The sequence below is a fragment of the Pyxicephalus adspersus genome, chromosome 11, assembly GCF_032062135.1.
Source record: "Pyxicephalus adspersus chromosome 11, UCB_Pads_2.0, whole genome shotgun sequence".
NCBI classification, from domain to species: domain Eukaryota; kingdom Metazoa; phylum Chordata; class Amphibia; order Anura; family Pyxicephalidae; genus Pyxicephalus; species Pyxicephalus adspersus.
Window position 1 is genome coordinate 46,114,209 of NC_092868.1, and position 22,373 is coordinate 46,136,581.

At 40.0% G+C, this 22,373-nt stretch overlaps 1 protein-coding gene across 6 annotated transcripts in view; it reads right to left on the reverse strand.

Annotated features, from left to right (window-relative positions):
* KAZN (kazrin, periplakin interacting protein) overlaps positions 1 to 22,373 on the reverse strand; it is a 323,763-nt gene that overhangs the window by 66,892 nt on the left and 234,498 nt on the right. For all 6 annotated transcript variants that reach the window (XM_072427300.1, XM_072427301.1, XM_072427302.1 and 3 more), the window contains one exon: positions 13,567 to 13,638. In XM_072427300.1, coding sequence (XP_072283401.1) covers positions 13,567 to 13,638 — 72 coding nt within the window. The remainder of the gene's footprint in view (positions 1 to 13,566; positions 13,639 to 22,373) is intronic.

Consider the following 22,373-nt stretch of genomic DNA (forward strand, 5'->3'; position numbering starts at 1 on the left):
GGGCAAATGTGTTTGCTTTTTTAGAATGTAAACAATTAAAGCGTCCTTTCCTGCTGAGCAAGATTACTCTTTGAACAAACTGCACAAAACACCAGCAAGGACCCTCCCTGACTTCCAGGTATAAACTTCCAGCTAGACAAAAATGTAATGTCCTTAGATGTGGTGGGGCATTAGTTCTCGCTTAAAGTCTGTTCTCATTAGTTTTGGGTAGGGAAAACTAATATTCTTGTGGGGGTGGGAATGAAACTGCCTCTGGGGCTGGGCCATTTGGCCAAGATTGGAGAAACTTTTATATGAGCCTTTGTATTACACATTTCTACCTTAGTTCTTGGCACTACCTGGACAAAAATAAAGTCACATACTCCAACATTTTGGAGGGACACCTTTGGCTTTAATTATGGCACGCATTCATTGTGGTATAGTTTTGATACTTTTTTTCTTTTTACAGCATTACCTAATTTATTTCTGTCCGGAGTAGCCTTAATTTTTCAAGATCTTGTATTGATGATGAAGATTTGGACCGTTGTGTCAAGTCTTCTCCAGCACATACCAAAGTTGGGTTAGGGACTGCACACTGTGGTGGCCAATCCATGTGTTAAAACGATATCTCATGCTCCTTGAACCACTTTCAAAATTTCAGCCTGGCATAGTAATTTTGGAATGTGTCCATGCCATCAGGGAATCCATGGATGGAAAACCCTGGTCATTTAGTATATTCAGGTAGTCAGCTAATCTCATTTTTGGGTACATAACGTTGCTGGACCTAAACCTAAAAAGCAAAGCAACCCCAGCTCATAACAGCCCCAAAAGGCTCAGGGACTTTTTTTTTGGCCAGGCAACATATATTGTTTTTGTCACACCACAAAGCACTAATCGCTTTGACTAGTATGGCAGAAGTTCTCAAGGCCTTCCATGAAAGTTGAGTGAATTAGGTGAGCATATGGCCTTTTGGCCTGGCTCACTACAAGCTGGTGGGGTCTTCCTATGGTGGAGCCTTCCTCTCTAACTCGGAAAGATCTGGATCCAGAAGACCCTTTTTGAGGGGCAGGTAACATGATTTTAGCCAAGTAGACTAAAGGTGCGTACACACTTCCAATTTTTATCGTTCAAAACGAATGACGAACGATCGATTTGGCAAAAAATCGTTCGTAAAAAAGTAACCAACGACGCCGACGAACGAGGAAAGTCGTTGGAAACGAACGACCGGACCGGCGGATCGGATTATGCTTCAGAAGCGGTCAGGAGCCTTGAGATGTGGAGGGTTCCAGGGTACAAAGCACATTTCTATTCAGGTAATATCACTGAAAGTGATATATCCTGTGTGCTTTTTTGTGTTTACTTTTGGTGCCATGTGTTTGAGTTTTTCAAATGTGCACACGCAGCACAGATCCCACTCTCAATTTCTACCTGCTAATCCTACCGATAGCATACTTCCTGTCCCAACGCTCACCATACCATATCTATAGGGATAAGGCATTGTCACCCTTATCTGCTTTTTTAATTTAGACGAAAACACATTGTATTTGTCACTATTCCATAGAGGGAAAGGATTTATGGGGTGCAAAACAGGGAGAGAGCACAAGATTTCTGGAAAGATTTTTGACATTTTTCAATATAAGAAAGTGAAACAGATGTAACCAAAGCAAGTTAAGCCCCATCCATGGCCAATACGATGACATCACTGGAAAAGCTCAGTCACCAGTCACTAAGTTCCTGGAAGAAGCAGCTTTACAGTAACAAAGGACTCGCACAAACAATAACTGACCAACGTGACTGAAATTCCCCTGGGTTCAGCTAGATGACACAGACTGACGGGGCCTGGGGACGAGAGCTCCTATTAGGGTTATTTGGGCTGAAGCACAGCAGACAAGGCCTCGGGCAATGAGCTGCTGCCTTGTGTAAATGCCTCCACGACATTTCTAAGTTTACATTTGTACTGGATCACGGACTTCTAGAATACAGAGTGAAAAATAAAGGCCAAGCGGTTTCTCTTTGCTTTCCATTTATCTTTCTTATTAGTGCTTGTCTAAGGATAGATCCCCTGCTTATCCCTGGCTTGTTTAAAGGTCAACTCCATCCATAACTATTATTTTAGTTGTGCATGTGTGTTTTGACATGCAGAGACATATTCTGGGTTCTGTTATGTTTCTGAAGGTCCAGAGATCTTCATATTAAGGGATCCATGTATACAGAAATATTTCGGCCCAAGTGCGGCCAACCCCAATACAAACCAAAAAAAAAAAAAAAGCGGAAGAATCCCCAACATATAACCTGTTGAGGAGCTCCCAGCTTAAAACCATGGTAAGCATTTTGTTAATGGGTTGTAAAATGCAGGCCAGTTTGGAGTCACATAATGGTGACAGGTATATCCATTCTCCATTATATGTGCACCTTTGATATCCAGTACCGACCATTTATCCAATACAAAACTTCAAAGCAGCTTTAAAGAGACATCAGCACACTATATGCAATCAAAAAGGAAATATTTGTTCTTGTCGTGCAAATAATGCGTTAACATTTCAGGCCCTCAAAAGCACCACTTCATCAAGACAAGTACAGGGAACATGATACAATCTGTGCCCACTGCTAGCCATCTGGAGCTTAGGAGGATGCCCCCATGGGACCTTGGACAGCCAGTTGGGCACCTGAAGAACCACCCCATACTACAGTCTAGAAGATTTAGGATGTTAATGCCTCCTGATCACAGACTTAGGCATATAAAAATGAGTGTAGACTTTTCCATTGCTGCAATTGGAAAGAGGCGGTGGGGTTATGGTTTGTGGCCTTTAAATAACATTTCAAGATTAACCATAATAAAAGAGCTCTTAATGGATCATTATAAATGTTTCTCTTGCAGCAACAGTTGAGATAACAGTCACACAGGGAAAGCCCAACTTTCAATGAGTCAGCTGACACCTAAGTTGCATTGTGAGAATGAACAGTAAACCACAACCACACACATTGCAAAGATTCTATATCTCCCTAAAGGCCCATAAAAAAAAAGAAAAAACAAATTCTAGCATTTAACCTTTCTACAGCTATGCGTGAATGCTGTGGAATGAGTTTTATGTACCCAAGAGATAGCCTACAGTCCTTTTGCACTATTGCCTATTCTCCTGTAGGTGGCACAATACAATCCATGCCTATATACCGTTCCTGAAGCCCTCAATGGACCATAAAGTCAAAAGTGCTAATAATGCTTCTTGGCATAGCACAATTCTGCAAGAACATATATATACAATGAAATATGTAAAACATTTTATTGGTTGTGTGTGAGTGTGCTTGAAAATAAAATTAACTTCACCATTATATTATTGGTTACTATGAGTTACTTCATTTGCATGATCTTTACATTACTTTACTAAATGAACCTAGAAAAGCTGTATTCACATGAGGAAACACATTTACAATCACATTCCGCTAACATGGCTGACGGTGTGGATATGCATTTTAAGGGTGACCCTTTGCTAATCTAGTCATTAGGCGCCCTATTGATTTATAATCCCCAGGTAGCCCTCAGTCTAATCGGGCAGAACCTCTATAATGACTGTACAGCAGGTTTTATTATCCACACCTTATTTGTAAGAATGTCTAGTCTATACTTGGTCTGGCGTCAGAGATATAGCCAGCACCAGATTGTACGAGGCTCCATCTCCTACCACCATGGGGGAAGTGCTGGGACTGCAGATGGCACAAATATTGTCGTCTGCATAGACAAAACTCCAGCAAAGCCATATATTTACGATTGGATTCATGCTTTATCCGGCAATCAATATTCCCTGATTGACAATCGAATGGAATATAATTGATTGCTTTACTGCCTTAGACCACTCAGTATTGAACAGATCTCAGCAGAAAACCAATCGAAACATCAAACACAGCCACTGTTAGCTTAATAAAGTACAAAGCTATGTACAAAGCCATTGATTTCCCAATGCTTCCATCCAATCGATAAGAAGAATGGTGGTCTTCCATCAATGTTCAATTGATTTTACACTAATAAGCAATCAAGAAGGACCCTGGAATCAAACATCCCATTATACACATCACACAGTCTATGCTTAGCTTAAAACCTTTTTTGATGTAACCACTAATGAGTTATAAAGTTTTGGCATCATGGTATCCTGTGATAAACCTGAAAGCTCTCTTTAGGCTGATCTAGCCATATGTTCGGCTTGGTGCTAATAAGTTTACACCTAGTCTAGTAAAAAATATGCTAAGGATTGTAGTAGGAATGAAGTCAGTGGTTTAGCAAGGTGATTTAGATGGACACGAATCAATCCAGGTGCTCTGCCAAATTAATAACCTTAATTACTAATACATTGTAATATAATATGATCTGTAGATGAGTTGAGTGAACACAATTAAGATAACCTAGCACCAGATATTTTTATGCATGAGTGGTAAGTGATGTGTAAATCTTCCAGGTATTACCTCTCCCAATACCCTCCTCTAAAAATGCCTTTGTGCCTCTCTTCAGCTTGATGGTGTCATCTTAGTTCAGGCATCATTTAGGTCACCATCTACTTCCTGCATGCATATGCTGTGCCCGAGATAATACTATAATAAAAATCCTAGTGCTTGAGCATTTATGTTTTGTACTGCATGCACACATCTCATATAAACAGCCTCCAATGACTACCTTTTTATTATTATCTTGTGGATGCTAAGGAAAACTAAGGCTAAACTTTGGAAATCTGAAAAATACACAAATTAAATAATATAGAGTTGTTTTACTTGCAAAAAAATGTTGTGTTTCTGTACAACCACTTCCGACATTTACTACATTCTGCCACTCGCACTGCTGCCTGGCAAAGCAAAAGACTCAATTTTACTACTGCTGGTCTTGTTCCATCCCAACCTATGACAGGTCACAGTGGGACTCTTTCAAGTCTCCTTCAATCACAATGTTCCTCGTTAACACATGAGCACAATGTCGGCACAACTTGCCCTGCTTGTTACTATAGAGTCTAGCTTTTGTTGTCTGCAAAATGTTTTATCACTTGCAAATGAATACAGAACTATATTATTTGAGTCTTTTAGGGGGTTCAGTATTAGGCAGCCCATACCTTGCATTCTTCCCAGGTGATCTCTGCTTGTGCTTCATTTTTGTGTTTGTTTTTTTTTAACATTTTATGTGCAACCAAAATTGGCTCGGTTAGTAAAAAGTTTATGCTAACATGTTAAAGTTATGATAATGTTGACGTTTCAAGTGAAAAGGATGCCGGCCAGTGTCTCCTTTTCCCCCACACACCACTCGCCACACATTTTTGTGGCTCCCCGTACTCTTGCTGAGGTTTTCAAGATGGCCACTTCCCATTTTACATCTCTGCTGGGGGTTTTCTGTAAGAAATAAAGTTTGCAAGCTTCTCCACTGTATGTGGTTAGCTGGCTTTAATATCGGCGTCTGTTTGAAAAGCCAGCTACTGGCAGATAGTGCGTATTATTTGGCCAACTCATTGCATTTTACAATTCCTTTTCCAATATACTCGGAATTTTCTTCTTCATTGGTAAACCTCATTCAATGGTGCTCCAAATTTACCACGCCTACAATTGCGGATTCCATTACTCCTGCCGTTCCAATCTGGATGCATGACCTACAGGTGACAGGTGGTATGCCATTGCTCTTCTTAGACCTAATGTTGGCTGATTAGTTGGATAATATTTGCCCATTAGCAACCACAGTGGTTGATGGACAGTGGTCTTGTAACATCTACAATAGCTTCTTCACTGGCCCCTTGCAGCAAGGCCAGGGACATAGCATTATTGAAAATGTAGTCCACAGAGAGCACTGACTGCATACATCTCAGATCATATAGGAACCATGGTCTACAGTATGCTGAGATGTTTCAAAGCAACACATACTCAAAACATCTAATATTATATAGAGTGATATATGTCTATAAAATATATCACTTAAATTCTTGGGAGCACCTGGAACCTAACGTGGTCAAAACATAAATTTGACTCATGGCTTCTAAGATGAAATTCCAGTTGGCCTCACCCTGTAGGACAAGCCTTTCTGTTGGTTAAAAAGAACTCCAAGCATTTCACTGAGGAATTGGCAGGAACATGGAGGAACTTCGTAACATCTCATAGAAGTCCAGAGATGGCATTGTAAGCACAAGCAATTCTCCAAATCTAGAGTATCCTCTTCATTTAAAGGCCATCTTTATTTGTTTTAGGACAGCCCTGATGTGAGGTTAACTGTATAATTAATGATGGGGAAGGAATAGTTGGTGCCATGCAAGAATTGTGATATAAGAAAAAAGATCAGAATTTTTATATAGCTATTCAGATATGCCAGAGCAACATTTCCATAATGAATTTCTATATCAATTTTTGATATCTTTGAAGTAATTATACACAGAGTACTAGAAGTCAGAATAAGTCTATGCATTGCATTACATAAAGGCCAATACAATGGGTAATTTTACTCTTTTCTATATAGGTTGATAGCACTAAAAATCAATATAAAAATACCATCTGCCCAAACACAACGTAACCAATCCTAAGTCTGTTACGTCACAGGCTCTCCTTCTCAACCCCCAGAGACCTCTTGTCAGTGTCCCATTACCACTCCAGCAATTTCCAATTACTAAACGGCAATCATGGAAGGAAACTCCTAAATCCCGGCTATTACGATTCCCCGGAGGTCTGGAAACCTCTGCTCTGCATTAATGCCTTAATATCCATTATTTTTAGATTGCTATCATATTTTCCCTGTACATGAAGAGCAAAAGAAAGAGGGGAAAACAATTGCCAATCGCAGATATTAAAAGAAAATAAAAAAAGTTGCCTGATCCTGCCAAGGAAAATGAGATTTGTTATGAAGTCAGGGCATTGAATGTAATATTGTCGAGGCGTGGAAGACAGCATTTCAATTCCAAAACTGACAACATGAATCTTTGAGCGCCAGCTCTGAGCAATGCATAGAAATGCAGCCGGGGGCAACAAAATGCCACCTCTATCTTCTGATGTCTTGATATTAATAAAGCAGCCCCAGCTAAAAAATGGAAACTTTCATCTCCCCGAAAAGTCCCTAATCAGCAGTCTGACTGTTCTATGGCAATTCCATGGAGCTGCCACTATCTAATGACTTCAAGAGGTACAAAATAGAGCAGAACTGAATCGACAAATGTAAGCAGTTTCATTTCCTTTATATTAAAGTGAACCTGTCAAGGTGTAAAAGTTTTCAAGCTAACCAAAAGAACATTATTTTAACTGCATTATTTTAACTGAGTTATAATCAAATAGTCATCAGCCGCGCATTAACTTTCCATCATTTGTAGCCAAAGGTAAAAGCTAAAGCAACATAACTTTACGAATCAAGTCCTGACCTAAAGGGCACACTAGAAAAAAGCCTTGGGTTCCCTGACTCGAAGCAATGTTTGGGTCCAATAAAGCACAGCACAACCAACCACCCTATACAGAACCTCAGGGGCTAGAGCTTCTTGGAGTTCTGGGTGGATTCCACTGCAACAAACTTAATGTTAAACAAAAGCTATAGAATTAGCTTTGACTTATTAATATTATTTTCCTGCATATCATATGGGAATTAAAGGTTTAGTTAAATAGTAGATACATATCGAAATAAAAAGTAGGTCTTCAGGCTTCAATGAGCTTCCAAAAACCAAAGGGGTCCCTAGGAGCCATCTCCTTACTACCCCATTGCTTAGAAATACGTGGCAGCAGTGGGTTACAATAAACAAAGAATATGATTAAAGTTGACTTTCCACTAACTTTAAAGGTGTATTACAAAATACAGGAATGGTAGGGGGCTGATCATTTCCAGACATTTTAAAATACAGCTGCAAAAATGTTCATAACTCAAGATTTGTCCATCTTTAGGTTAAGAAAATGGGTACTGACCCTGGATGATGTCTGAATGTACATGGTTCTGTTCTAGGGAGACAACCAGATGGAGGCTTTGTCAAGGTAGTACTCGGGAGTCTAGACATAATGAATACTAGGGATGGTTACACGAAGCCAGGCTCAAGTCAAAGTTTTTTTGATAAGGGTTGGGCTCATAATATGGGTAAATTCCCATTAAAATAACACATTATAGTGAGAAGTAAGCAGATTTCCATTGCTGACTTCATGGTCAAGGGTAGGGTTGAGTTTTTTTGTGTTGGGCGACTCCCGTAAAGAATAAAAGCACACAATGAAATACTGTTAAATTTTCTGCCATCAAAAGTTTTCTAGCCTACTGAAAAAATTTTGCCTCCCCCCCACCCCATTTAGATCCTGGTCATCACGTTCCTACCTTCCAGAACATAAGTCAAATTAGAAGGGGAAAACAAGGCAGTGTGAATTCAAAATGACTCCGAGCCATCTCTGGAGCATTGATAATGAGATATTTGCTTTGGAACTCTAAGCTACATGGATACTCCTATACAGAACAATAGCTCATGGCGTTCAACCAGTATGTGATCTGAAGGCCTGCGACTCATACATCCATCGTCGTCCAGGAGTCTTCTATCGAGACATCAGAGATAAGAGAAAAAGAAACAAAAAAACAGGCTAATTAATTCTCTAAAGGAGAGATCATGTTTGATGCCCCCATATTAACATTGCAGTCATGTCTTTAATTTGCCGAGAGCGGTGGAGGCACTTGCAGGGCCCTCGCTAAAAGACATAAAAAAAAAAAAACCCCACACGCAGCTGATGAATGTTCTCCGTCCATGCTGATTTGAGCTCTGGCCGTGGATTATTATTCAAATGCGTGCTGATTTCAGCTGAAACCGCAAGCACGCTGCTCTGAAGAGAGATGGCTGCTCACATCCCCTAAAGGAATACCCTCGCATCTCAGCTCATGTCAGTTCAGTCTGCTTTAATTTCAGAGGCGAACTGTATAAATGAGGCAGAAAACAAGACTTCCAAACTATTCTGACCAACTCAACTTTTCTGCAAACAGGAAAAAAGGCCACTGCGCTACTCCAAAGCCACGGGTGACGGACATTTGAATATTTTAGAAGGCTGTAAAACTCAAGTGTGCAATAAAGTAGCGTCCTACTATACAACTATCTCTCAAAACATGTAAAAGACTGACATTCTGTAAACTCAGTTACATTACCCACAATTTCCACTGTGTAGTCAACATTGTTCTTCAAAGTTCCAAGGGTCAGATCATGTGATGCAGTTGTATAGGCATTAAAACACAAAGATACTTCAATTACAGGTCAATATTCCCTGTACCATAGAGTATATGGCAACCTTAAAGATGCTGTTGCCAGGCCATTCATTTCAACAAAAATCTTCACAGGGGTTTATGAGGCCATTTAACGTATTTAACGCATGTTATTGATCTGGTAAAGGCCACCTTTTGTATAGTCATCCAAAGGCCCTTAGACTGCTCCTAGGAGTGACAATTCTGCATGTGATACCAGTCTCAGGGTATTCAGACTAGTCACTCAGCAGACACTATATATCTAATAGAAAAGTAAGTAGCAGTTTACAAATAGTCAGTCAAAATACCTGCTTTTACACCAAAATTTGGCACTTGAGGACTGAAGTGGAGGGTATATTTATTAGTATCTACGTTTTTTCTTGCCCTGGAAGCTATTTAAGGGTTAGGTAGAGAGGAAAGGGAAGCCGGGCCAGAGCAAATGGTATTTAAGCACACTAAGAAGTGAGCAAGGTGGGTGCAAATTGGGAAATGACTACTCAAATTTTATAGTGAGTTCCAAGGCACATTGCAGTTGAATAAACGATAAATTATGGAAAAGGAAAACCACTGCACTGCAGGTTGTTTTCATTTGAAGGCAGCCACAGCCCAAGTATAAAAGCTTGTGCACTGCCAAAATGCCATTCTGTGGTCACTCTGCAAGATGTTTAACACTCCATTGCTATGTCAGAACTTCATCCCAATAAGGAAAGCTCATGTTCTCTGATCAAAGAGCTCTGGTGGCCCATCAGACCTCTGCAGAAAGCTCACTGCTTTCAAATTTAGATCAAGAGTTCTATACAGCATGCTGCCAGGGAACAGGCTTTTTCACTTATTTAACTGCAAGACTGATAAGCGCTTTGTACTAGCAAAAGGTATCCCCCCTCAAACGCTTTTACTACCAAGCAAGTAAACTTTACGGACACTAACCTATGCAATGAAATTGCATTCTTATCAAACTATCAGTGTTATAGCACTGGTCAGATTTTCACTGCTGAATCCATATTGGGTTGATTTTCTCTTACGGTGTGGTGAAAAAAAACAAAACAAAAACAGGATTTGATGTATTATTATCTCACCTTAAAATGGCAGTTGCTAACCCTTCAGGAATGTATTTAAAGGTCAAATCAATCCTCTAACCTCAAGAATAAACACAAATTGAGCCAGTTCCTTTGACGGAAAATGACTGGCAGTCCAATTCTGCCAAAGGCTCCACCGTTTGGAGGTGGGGGTAACATTGAGTGGGCTCCCCTATTTTGCCCACCTAAGTGATTGTGATAAAAAACAAAGCTTTGTACACATATGTAAAATCCTATCTACCATCATTTTCAGTTAAAGCCTTCAAGCTTCACTGGCAACAACTCAGTTACACATATGACATGATAGAACCCAAAACAAAGACGTTGAATAAAGAAAGAAGACATTCTATTACCAGTGCTCAGTTTTTTCCTTCTATCACTGTACATGCCAAGATTAAAGGTCAGCTCCACTGGAAAATGGATGCTTCATTTTTCCGTGGCTGTTGGCAAACTGAATCACACACTGGATGCTGATATCTCGGGGAATTCGGTAGAGATATTCTTGAAGTTCTAGTCCCATCCAACTGCCATAAGGACCAGACAGCCAAATAATGGCTTCAGGTTTATTGATAAATTTTAGCATCAATATGGCTTGGTGAATTGGTGGCGCAGGGACCAGACAATATACGTCTAGGACAATGTTTCTTGACCAGGGTTTCATGAAACTCTAAGGTTGCTAGGAGTTCCTTAAACCATGAGCAATTTATACTAAACAGGTCAGTTTAACGGACACCAATATTCTTTTTGGCCAGCAATGTTAAGAGGCATTCTTCTCACTGATCACCATACCAATATAGAGTGAGCTGTAAATATAGAAATTATAGCAGGGGTTCCCCATCTGAAAGATATTTCAAAGGTCAGGTTATTGTGTTGGCAGAATAAAAGATGCAGGAAAACTACTGCCAAATCAACTACCAAGGCCCATCCAAAAAAGTGCATCCTCCGTACCGTAGGTACTACTACATTTGTTTCTTGTAACATCTGCCCACATTTAAAAGGCAAGCTCCAGGTAAAATGGAAAATAAACCTATAAATACATACATTTAGCCTATCCTATCTGTGCAGACTTATTGTACGGAATCGCCCCATTCCTTCCCGTTTTATTGTGATCATTCTGGAAAGTACCTGATGGTAATGCTGGAACATGGCACAGATTAGGGTAAACCAAGTCAACATTCTCACTTTGCTGTGAATTGGATAGCAATAGTAACTCAATGAATGCATGTGCCCAATAGCTGGAATTACTCCAATCATATTTCCACAGACAATCTAATACATCAGATTTTTCAGATTGTGTTTTGCGAACACAAAGACAGAAGGGGTTGTGTGTCTTGGAATTCTCTTTTCCGCATTACAAGCACCATGAGCAAAAAATTGTTCTCAGATAAGCAGACCACAAACAGAGAACAGGTGCAATATAGAACTGCCTGGGTGGGAAACTAAAGTTCTGGGCAGGTGGGCTGTGTGTTGCTTGTGTGCATGATATACAGAAGCAGCTATTGGCAATCTCATGATAATTCCTGGGCAATGACTGTGCGGTTGGCTCACTACCCTTTAAGTAGCGAGTTCTTTTGAACAGATGACCAGAAATGGACTCGTCTATGCCAAGCAAAAGAAGATCTCTGCTAAGCCATTTCACTAATTGCAAGAATGAAAACAAACATATTGGATTGCATAGGTGTTCACAATTCATCGGACATACCTAAATCACTACTGTAAATGTAGATTTTGTTATTTTAACATACCATGCATACATATAGAATACACACACAGGTTTGTTTGTTACATGTCTGCACCGGTTTTCTCATATTCTTCCTTTTGAATCAGTAATTAATCCCTCAGTCCCGGCCACTGTGCCACCAGCTAACAAGCAAAAACAGTATATTATTTTTTCCCCCATTTTCGTTTAACAAATGTGTTCGCTGTCCATGATAATGCATAATTTATCAGGTCACATTTGCCCTTTTAGCAAACATTTGTTCTCTGATATAATCCTCTGTAACATTGGCCGTGGCACGGTTAATCTGGCCAGAATTAAAATGGCATCTGCCCGTGAAATCCACCCTGGGAGACGGCTGAATTGACCACACATCTTGTACAATTTCAAGCTTCGCCACCCCGACGAAATGAAAAGTATCAGCAGACAAGCTTCAAAAGGGGAAAGGATTTCATTTTTTTTAAAGCCACAAAAACTGAATTAATCTGCTGAACGATTCAGAAAAAAAGCAGGTAAGTAGCAAAACAAACTGCAAATGCAAAGATTTGGAAAGTATAGAAAATAAATCTTTCTTGCTATCGGAAAAATACCCAAAGCATTTCTTGTACTATGTGTTTGAGGAATATGATCTGTCTAGCAGCAAGGATTGCAGGCTGTGGTCAACTAGAGTGAATGGTGGCACAGGTTAATGTGTTCGGCAGATTAAACCCCGGAAGGCACTCAAACATGAATAGGAGTTTGCAGGTGGTGGGAAAGGAGGAGTCGGAGTACAATAAACTTCTTCTGCTTGATTTATCGTGCTTGGTTGTTGTATTGGGGAGGGGGCTCTGCAGTGCAGCGCTGGTTTCTGCGGACATTAGCAAAGGAACACGTTGCTGGCAGGAACACATTTGAAACCTCTTACTATTGAAATAATAAAAAACAGTAATGTGTTTTTCTTCCTCTATCCATTAGGAGAAAGGAAGGGTTAAAGAACAGGTTTCATTGTAGAAAAAAAAGCATTGTATCACAAAGGCATTTAAAAACCATACACCAAGCCAGGAGCCTCAATTAATATCACCTACTGACAGGCAGCAGTCCAAAAGTGAATTAATAGAATCTGTGTATATTTTCTTTATTATGTGCAGTCCAATAAACATACATTGTTTTAAATACTGCAGAGGACACTTTCATATTTACCATTTTCAGCCAGCAGGTGGCAAGCGCCAACAACAAAAACTTTCTGATATTTGCAAAAATAAGTAGCACATATTAAGGGGTGGTGACAAGCATTTCCTGGCCATGTACTGAGCATGGGCTGTACTGAAACAAACACTGCCGCACCAATTCATTTCCCATGTCTGGGCGCAGGTGAAACCTTTTATATCTGTACACTATGAAATCTTACAGCTGATCTCAATTATTTTACATACCACCAATGAATATAGTAATGCATTAGGTGTAACTGCAATCCCACTGAGCAGCAGTTTAAAGTCTAAGAGCGGCTGAAAGCAGAAATTGTTGGAAGTTTTTCACGGTCCAATAACAGCCGGGTGCAGAAAGGTATAAACATAAAATACAGACAGATAATAAGGGAAGGTCTGCTCTCAGAGGTTGCTACTTACAGCCATTTGTGTATTTTTCTTGACTCTGCAGCGTACCAGATCGGCTCATCTTCATGTTGCCGTAATCGAGACCTATGGAGAAGCAAAAATATATTTAGTGACGTGTAACCAATAAAAACTAGTCCTGCAGAAAACTCTGTACCTACATGCAAATAACAAGCAACAATTTTTCACAAAAAAAAAGAGGTCATTGTAGAGCAGCTCTTTTATTCTACTAGCCGAGTTCAATAGGACATCATTCCATGAGGAAACACAAAGTCTAAAAAGCATATCATGGATTTTGGTAGGTTGCTATTGCCTACTACAGTCAAACACCACTTCTCTTAACCCCGACAATGAATTTTTCTTCTTCTTGGATTGTTACATACACCACTGAACGGAGATGAGTAAGGCGAGGTTTCTGTAGTCCTGTCCCAGGGTGGCGAGCCTCCTCCAAACAGTATGGTATCACCCTAGGGCAAGAAGGAACCGTCAGATTATCCAACGAACGCATATGGATGAACTCTCCATTCAACCCAGAATTTTACATTCTGAATCTATTATTTCTTAGTTCCATGTTTTTACCCTGGTATAAAGGTCTCCATCCCATAACACAGAAGAAGGAATAAAGCTACGTTGCTTGTATTTACAAAGGTTTTGGTTTGGAAGCAGAAGAAGGAACTCCACAATGGAAATCCTTCTAAAATCCAACCCATCATCCAATATTAAGCCGCTAAGCTTGGCGACTGTTTGCTATGGCAACACAGAAATGGTTCAGATTCCCCCCCCCCACATATGGTTTACAGTGCAAACAAACACTGTGCATTATCCCATTGCAGATCCAACCGTATTAAAATAATTTCCAGAAAACACATTGTTTGAGCTTGTGAATGTCAACCATTAACACACAACATTGTTTAAAAAAGCCACTCACACTTCCTCCTCTGTTTGTCTCTCAGATCTGTTTATTACATGCATAAAAACAGATGGATCTGACATATAGAACAGCAGAGACTTTATTTTATGACTAGTGAAAACTAAAACAGATAACAAATGTCAGCCAATCTAATCTTAGCAGGCTAGAATCCAAACAATAACGTTTGGACTGCATGCAAAGTGTGCTGCGTGTACTGCTTAGCAAATAAAGCTCGCTCTATAACGTGTGCAGCACACCTACTACAGTTGACATTCAAAAATCCGGCAACCCCTGGACCTGAGGAGTGCCGGATTTTTGAAAGTTATACTTGCCTCCACACACAGGCCAGCCTTCCTCTCGCAGCACCCGCGGACATTTGGCACAGTTCCAGAGAGCAGGCAGCAGAGACGTCTCAACGTGTATTTAGTGTAGCAAGCAAGACCTAAGAGCTGTTTCTGCAGAACAGCGCCATCAAAACATACGTGGCCAAACAATGTACTACAGTCCCTGTATTGAAAATGCAATCCCAAATTCATGCCGGAAAACCAAAGGATCCAGATTATTGGTGGCCGGATTTTCGACTGTCAACTGTATTCACATTAGTTCTGATTTATTAAAGCTCTCCAAAACTGAGGTGAAGATAGACTATCTTGGGAGAATCTGGATGATCCAGAAAACCTAGAATGAATTTCCTAAAATGCTTTGCTATTTGGCAAATGTTTTCAGCCTGTAGCAGATCCATTCCAGGTTTGTTGGATCACCCATGATAGGCTAATCTTCTTCAGTCTTGGAAGGCCTTGATAAATCAGGCCCAAGAGATCCATCAATGGAATTATTAGAGGCGATAAAATATCAGGGTACAGGGATAGGTTTTTTGATAGGGGCTTGAAACCCCTGTCCCCCCAAATAAAAACTTGCCTATTTATGGAAAGGCTAAGGAATACTTATCCATCTATATGAAAGGTATATTAGGGAGCCATTCTCCTGCACAGATACCTAATGCTCGCTTTCACAGCACTCCACCACCCTGCCATTAATTTGTGGGTGAGGGCCAAGGAAGACGTAGAATGTATGGGTATGAAGTAAGTAATTTTATTGATAGAAGATTTCACTGTCCACCCCCAATTTATATTGACAAGTACAGGATATGTTTTTGCAGGCATTTTTAGCAGGGTTGTAATGTTTGGATGGCTAGGAGACCCTGCAATGTTTTCTGGTCAGTTCCTACTCATCCACATCCATACACTTGAATTGGAACTGGAAAGCTTTTGAAGGGGTTTATATTATATTATTATTATTATATTATATTAGGAAGAACAAATGACATGTTTCTATATACCAAGCAAGCACAAAGCTAGAAAACCGTTCCTATAGCCATTTTTAGGCTTTTGCTTAGGCCCAAAAAATGGTCTAAAGCGGCTCCCAAGCACCTAGTAGTGTAAATTGGCAGTAGTAGCCACACAGAAAATTGACAGCCCATCTGAACATAGCTTTATTAAACTGAGCCTTTGGCTTTCCTAGGAAATAACCTCTTCACGGCTCATCAGACAAGCCTGGATACAAATGCAAACACGTAATGAGAATAACCAACTGCTGCAACTGCAAACCCCTATTTCATCATTCCTGCTAGGAGCTGCAGAAGAGTTTGGCGGAATGACATTGCAGCAGCCGATTCTGCTGTAACAAGCCATTGTATACCGCTCTGAGCAGACACCGAAGAGATGAATAGGTCTGAGGGTGATTTGATTTTTCTGCGTTGGAGGACTTGGTCCAGGCTCTGGTAGAAGTCACATGTAAATGCTTAGTTGAAATGCAGAGTATCAGACAATATATTCTGGCACCACTTTCTTGTGCCAGACGACGTGCCTGGAATATAGATGAGGATTCACAATGAAAGATTGTCAGGGTCCTCTGTACTTCCATCCTATGACTACGGCGTAGTGGAGACTCAATACAGGCTTACCGGGAAACACCGGGCCTCGTGTTTGGAAAAGATTTGTCTGTATTACTACAACTAATCAGCCTTTTATTTTAAAACATGCATTGGACAAATCAAAGACTTTCCATAAAAGATGCAGTTTGGGATACTTTCAGTTTTCATGCTTTTGGAGTTGACAACAACCATGACCAATCATTACCACATGGTAGGTTAGATTTCAAGCCTTTAGGTCTTGATAATAAGGCCCCAACCTTTACTTGTTCTGCAAGTCACGGATGGTGGTGGCAGGTACCTTTTGGTAGAAGTCATCTTTCAAGGTCCTTCCCTGCTCATGTCCTTATTGTAGGTCCCTACAGCAGCCGCTGGAAAGATCCCAGGGAAATACCAATCAAGTCTGGTTAATACTTGAACTCTGCCATGCATATTCTCTTTACATACCAAGTGATAATTCTTGGTCATGGTGATTGACAACTCAGACATCAAAAGGTCAGCACTTCCTATCCTGCTCTCACTAGACCAAAAACGATCAAACAAAGCTTTAAACAAACAGCAATAATACATTTATCAGCAGGTTTGAGATGAATTAGCATGTCTGTGATTTCATTTCTGATCCTAGGGACACCAAGGCAGGAAGTGAGAGTGAATTTTTGCAAAGGGAACCAAATCTGGAGTTAGGCATTATAGCCAAGAATGGTTAGGGTCCTTCTAGTATGGAGATATGTGTCAATCTGTTGGGGCCAAAGCTTTTTATGTACATTGGAATGAGAGCTTCAAAAACCCGTGCCTTTGTCTTTCTGCATAGCACACTGCAGCATTTGAGAAACTGCTGTCCCTTGTGAATGAAGCATTTTTATTTTCATCCCCCATTTATCCTGAATTGCTGAAGATTTGGGAACTTGGCAGGAAATGGGCCCCCTGTTGTGTAAAACATAGTTGGCTTCTGCAAATGTTTGGATAGGTAGTTATCATCTCTAAAACACCTGTAATTTACAATGGTCAATGTAATAGGAACAGAGAACAATACTCTTTTTCAAAGTGAACCTGTCATGTGGGTTTGAAAAATCAAACCATAAAATTACCCTCCACCCCTTAAAAAAAAACTCTAGGCAGGCTTCATAGAATCAGCATGAACTGACCCAAATTAGGAATATTTTAATATAATACAAATTATGCTTCATTAATGACACCAGGTCCTATTGATCAGTGTCTCATCGTGTTTTTCTACAGGTTGGTGGGCCTTTATTAGCATGGGGAGAGAAACCAGGAAATGCAACATATATGCAGAATAAATGTTATCTCACATGCAACAACAAATAATATCCAGTTGGAATTTATATAATAAGAGTTTGGAACAGTTACGGTGTGTTATTGCATGGTAAATCAGTCCACTAAAAAAAGATTTTTAAAATCTTTGTAGATGCTGAAGAATATAGGGGTTATCCAAATCCAAAAACTTTAATAAGTAAATGTAGTTAAATGCCTGATTCAACTTTGAATTTTGCATTGGCCAACCGTGATGGGTTTTTCTTTGTTGCTTGTCCCTTAGAAAGGAAGAGAAAATCTCCACTTTGACAGTGGTCCTCACAAAAAAGATGGCTTCATAACTGCTAAATTTTGGACATTTGCCATTTTTTTAACGCTCATCAAAAGAAGTAGAGGGCAAATCTCCCCAACAGAGACAGCAAATGAAACGATTCTAACCTGACAAAACTTTATCCAAAACTTTTTAAAAGTTGTGGCTTTATTTATACATTTTTTGTCACCGGTTTCTTGTAGTAATGATATAATTTAGGAGCTTGAGTTTTTGAGCGCTTTATATTGCTGGCCCCAAGCCCTGGTTTGCAATGGATTGTGGGAAGTCTACAGCCTATTATAGCATTTAAAATTACATGTAGGTGTAAGATCCATAACAGAGCAAATCCATAAAAAGCCTGCATAGCTGTCAAAGTGATATGAAAACAGAGCACACAACAACCCACAGAGTGATGCATACTAGGTACAACTAAGCTAATATGATTCCGCAGTTCACGTCCTTTAAACGCCCTTTCTACTGTCTGTTTAAAACTGTCATCTGAGCTACTGTTTGCTTGTCAAGCACACCATTTTACAAGCCTTCTTAGAACCGCATTCAGGTTAAATCTACCAGACAATGCTATTTACATTTCAACGATAAAAAGGGACGGCGCTGCCAAACTGCCACATGTCCCGTCATTAACAAGGAATTTCAATTGAATATGACCTACATACTATGGTAATTAGGTATAATAATTTATTCTTCACACTAAAAAAAGAAAAAAAAGGAAACTCGGTAAGGTTTCAACTAAACACTTTAGACAACATTAAAGTAGGAACAAGAGGCACATCAGTAGAGTTATGCTCATAAAACACATACCACAAGAAAAGCTTCCTTTCATTCAGCTCAGTCCATTAATCCGCCAAGCTTATTTTCCCACAATTCAGGCCTCGGAGATACAAGATAAATGGAGATTTCTGAATAATGCTGGGCGTACACACACACACAGATGTTCCTTACCCCATAACTGGACTGTTTCGTTCTGGGTCAGGCTTATCAAAAGAGACAGAAGAACACTTATTGCCTATTCTAGGAGCCTGTTCACACCAATCCATTGAACGGATCCGGAAATGCATGCAGCAACACACAGCACATGAGTTTATGCCCCGGGTTGCCATTCACTGTCCCCACAAATGCACCATGCGTTAAACAATGCAGTGTGCACTACATCTGTATGCAATGCCCTGCTTTTGTATTAAATGCATATGCATTGTCCTTTGTGTTGCAATGAAATCAGCTGCTGACCAGAGTGCATTGTAACTCAAACAGCAATCCTTCAGGTTTAGGAAAATGCACCAAATGCTATAGTGTGAACCCCGATATGTCTAAGAGTAGAAATTACATAGCCACTGTACCACACATAGCCTGTGCAGAGCTGTGGAAGAGCCCAAAAGGCTCACCTCAGGGTTCTCCCCGGGCCCTTTTAGCTGGGCGCACCACCCGGCACTTTTCAGCATCCACCCGGCTGTTTTTGTGTGGTTACTAAAGAGTTTGGTCACAATACAGGAGCTGCCACCCACCTACAATTTCTTCCCACCCGGCTTAAAAAAATTTCTGGGTTGAGCACTGGCTCACCTACTACAGGCCGCATGTAGAAAACTACAGGAGGAGCAGATGCAGGACCAGTCGTCCTGCACAAGGTAGGAGCGAAACAGTGACCAGTCTTTATAACAGGGATTTCCTGCACAAAAAGCTCCTTTTACACTGGAAAATATATATATATGTATATATATATATAGATATAAATAAATGTATGTGTGTATGTATGTTCCACCATCATTCGAAAACGCGTGGAGACATTTCTACCAAACTTGCCATACATTTGACTGAGACTCATGTGAGTGCACCAGTCATCTGTGTACAGTGCTGTGCTATATGTCAGAGATGTATGTATGTATGTATGTATGTATGTGTGTCATCACTAGGAAACACATTAACACATTTCAACCAAGCTTGCTAGACATACGACTGAAACTCATGTGAGTGCATCGCTGATCTTTGTACAGTGCTGTAGTATATGTTAGGGGTATATTTGCATGTATGTATGATTGTATGTATGTATTGCTCAGTGACAGTATGCCTTTTGCTTACATACTTTTTTGGGACTCTTTTTACAAATTTCTGGTTTGTAATAATGCCTTTGAGAAAACTTAAGGCAATTGTACGAGTGCAATCAAAGGCAAAAAATTAAACAACACTGTAGACAAGATAATCACTATAGCTTTATTTGATTCCTTTTCCTGTATAAGATTGCAATAAATAAATACCTGGGCAATGCTGGGTAATCGGCAATGTGTGTCAGCATGGTGGTCTATATTCTCTACTGGGGCAGCGTGCTGTAGAGTACCACAGGTGCACGACTGGTACCCGATAACAAAGGTGCTTAAAAGGACATTCATGGAAAAACCACTGAAAACGTCCATTGTAACTTCAATGTTATGGTAAAGCTGATTTAAGATTTAGGTGATTGTGTTTATATCCACTGCAAGATTTGCAGAAACTAATAAAACATGAATTCAATGGCCGAGTGAAATATTGTCCTCACTTTGGATTTGTACAGACAGGAAAAACAGGTTGCTGGTACGGATGTACATTGTGAGAGGCAATATCCTGGTTGGTTGCCATGCTTACAGTACACTCCAGTCCACAAATTTCAGAAACAGGTCTGTTTTCATCATAAGAACGGTTACTGATGAAACCAAAGATGCATTTACTCAACTGACATGGAGCACCGAGTGCTGAGCCAAACAAATTTCATCCATGAACAGTTCGGTCCCTTTTCAGTACAGCCTAACTTTCACACTTAATAACGATGCGTAGTCCTGAAAGCGATGACATCAGTCCCCTCTACTATAAATCCGATACGGAGCTTCCTTGCATGAACAGATCCTCGTGCCACATAATGACAGGCCTTCTCCTGTCTCTAATAACGCCTTTAGGAGATTAAATGTAGCTTTTGAGCATGCTTTGAAGATTTGTTTGCAAAAGTGCCATCCAAACAAAATGAATTCTACTTGGAAGAGGGGAAGGAGTGAACACACTAAGCTAGCACAGTTCCAACCTCCCATTATCTCATTATTATACCTTTACATACATATCAGTTAATGATAATGGGTTTCAACCACATACAGTACATCAAACAGACCGGAAATAGCCCTCCAGTGTCACGCAATATGTCCAAAATGTCTGGGGATCTCATGCAAAATTACGGAGTATCATAATAGACAATTGCATGCTTCCAACCTTTTGGCTCAAAGAGAAAAATTTGCCAATCTCACGCATGTCCAGTGAGATCAGCAAATTTTTTTTTCATCCTGCATCACCCGATCTCGCGCCTGGGTGGGGTGATGTAGGATGAAGAACCCGGAAGAGAAGATGAAAAAGGCTTTATTTTTGGAGTATAATTCCTCTTTATTCCTACTGAAATTATTGAGAAAAATTGGAATGCCGACAGCAAGCCAGGTCATCTCCAACATCAGTACCTGACCCTACAAATGCTCCATTTATTTTTGCTGGACAGGCACAAATTCACAGATACATCCTGGACCGCCAGAAGCTTATGAAAAGCATTCCTAAAAGCATGAAGACTGTTACAGTCTCCATAGGGGAACATCTCCATTATAATGATTTTGGAATGGCATGTCCAATAGCCTCATATAGTGTCAGGCCATATCATGTAAATCAACATTCTTCATAAAAAGGTGAGTTTATTCACTAGTTTTTGGTATTTTTTTTTTTTTATTGGGCAACCTTACCTAAAATCTTCTATAAGAATGTAACCACTATATGTATCATCAGTTGGGAAATTCCCCGACTTCTTGTCCAGGTGATAATAAAAATACTTCCCTTGTACATGAGTAATTTATTACACTACCATAAAAAAGAAGTTCACACCACTCCTTTAAATGGCAACTCCTAAATTGTACAATAAGACTGCACTATTTGCCACAAGCTTATGTTGACACAAATGCAATATTTACTGCATCATAGTGTATATTATTTTAGATATCTTGTAAATGAACTATAGGCAGGCAGCAAAATACACCAATTAAATTATGCATATATAACTATTTCACCCACCAAATGATTTGTTCTGCCAATTTAGTGATCTGGATACCCCTTGTCAGCCAGATCTTTGACTTCCAATGTGGCAGCAAATCACAATCAAGATCACACCCCAGTGTTTCAGATGGGGAAGGAGCAGCAACAACCTGTTCCTTCTTCTGACCAGCATATTGGCACTGCAGCAGAGTTATGGTTGCCTAGTGTACCGCTGCTGTGCAGGGAATGATAGAAAACTAATATGAAGACAGATTGGGTAATTACCCTAGTTCCCCCCCCCCCCCCCAAAAAAACCTACCAAATACATAACTACAAAGTTTAGAACTTACCTTTACCTG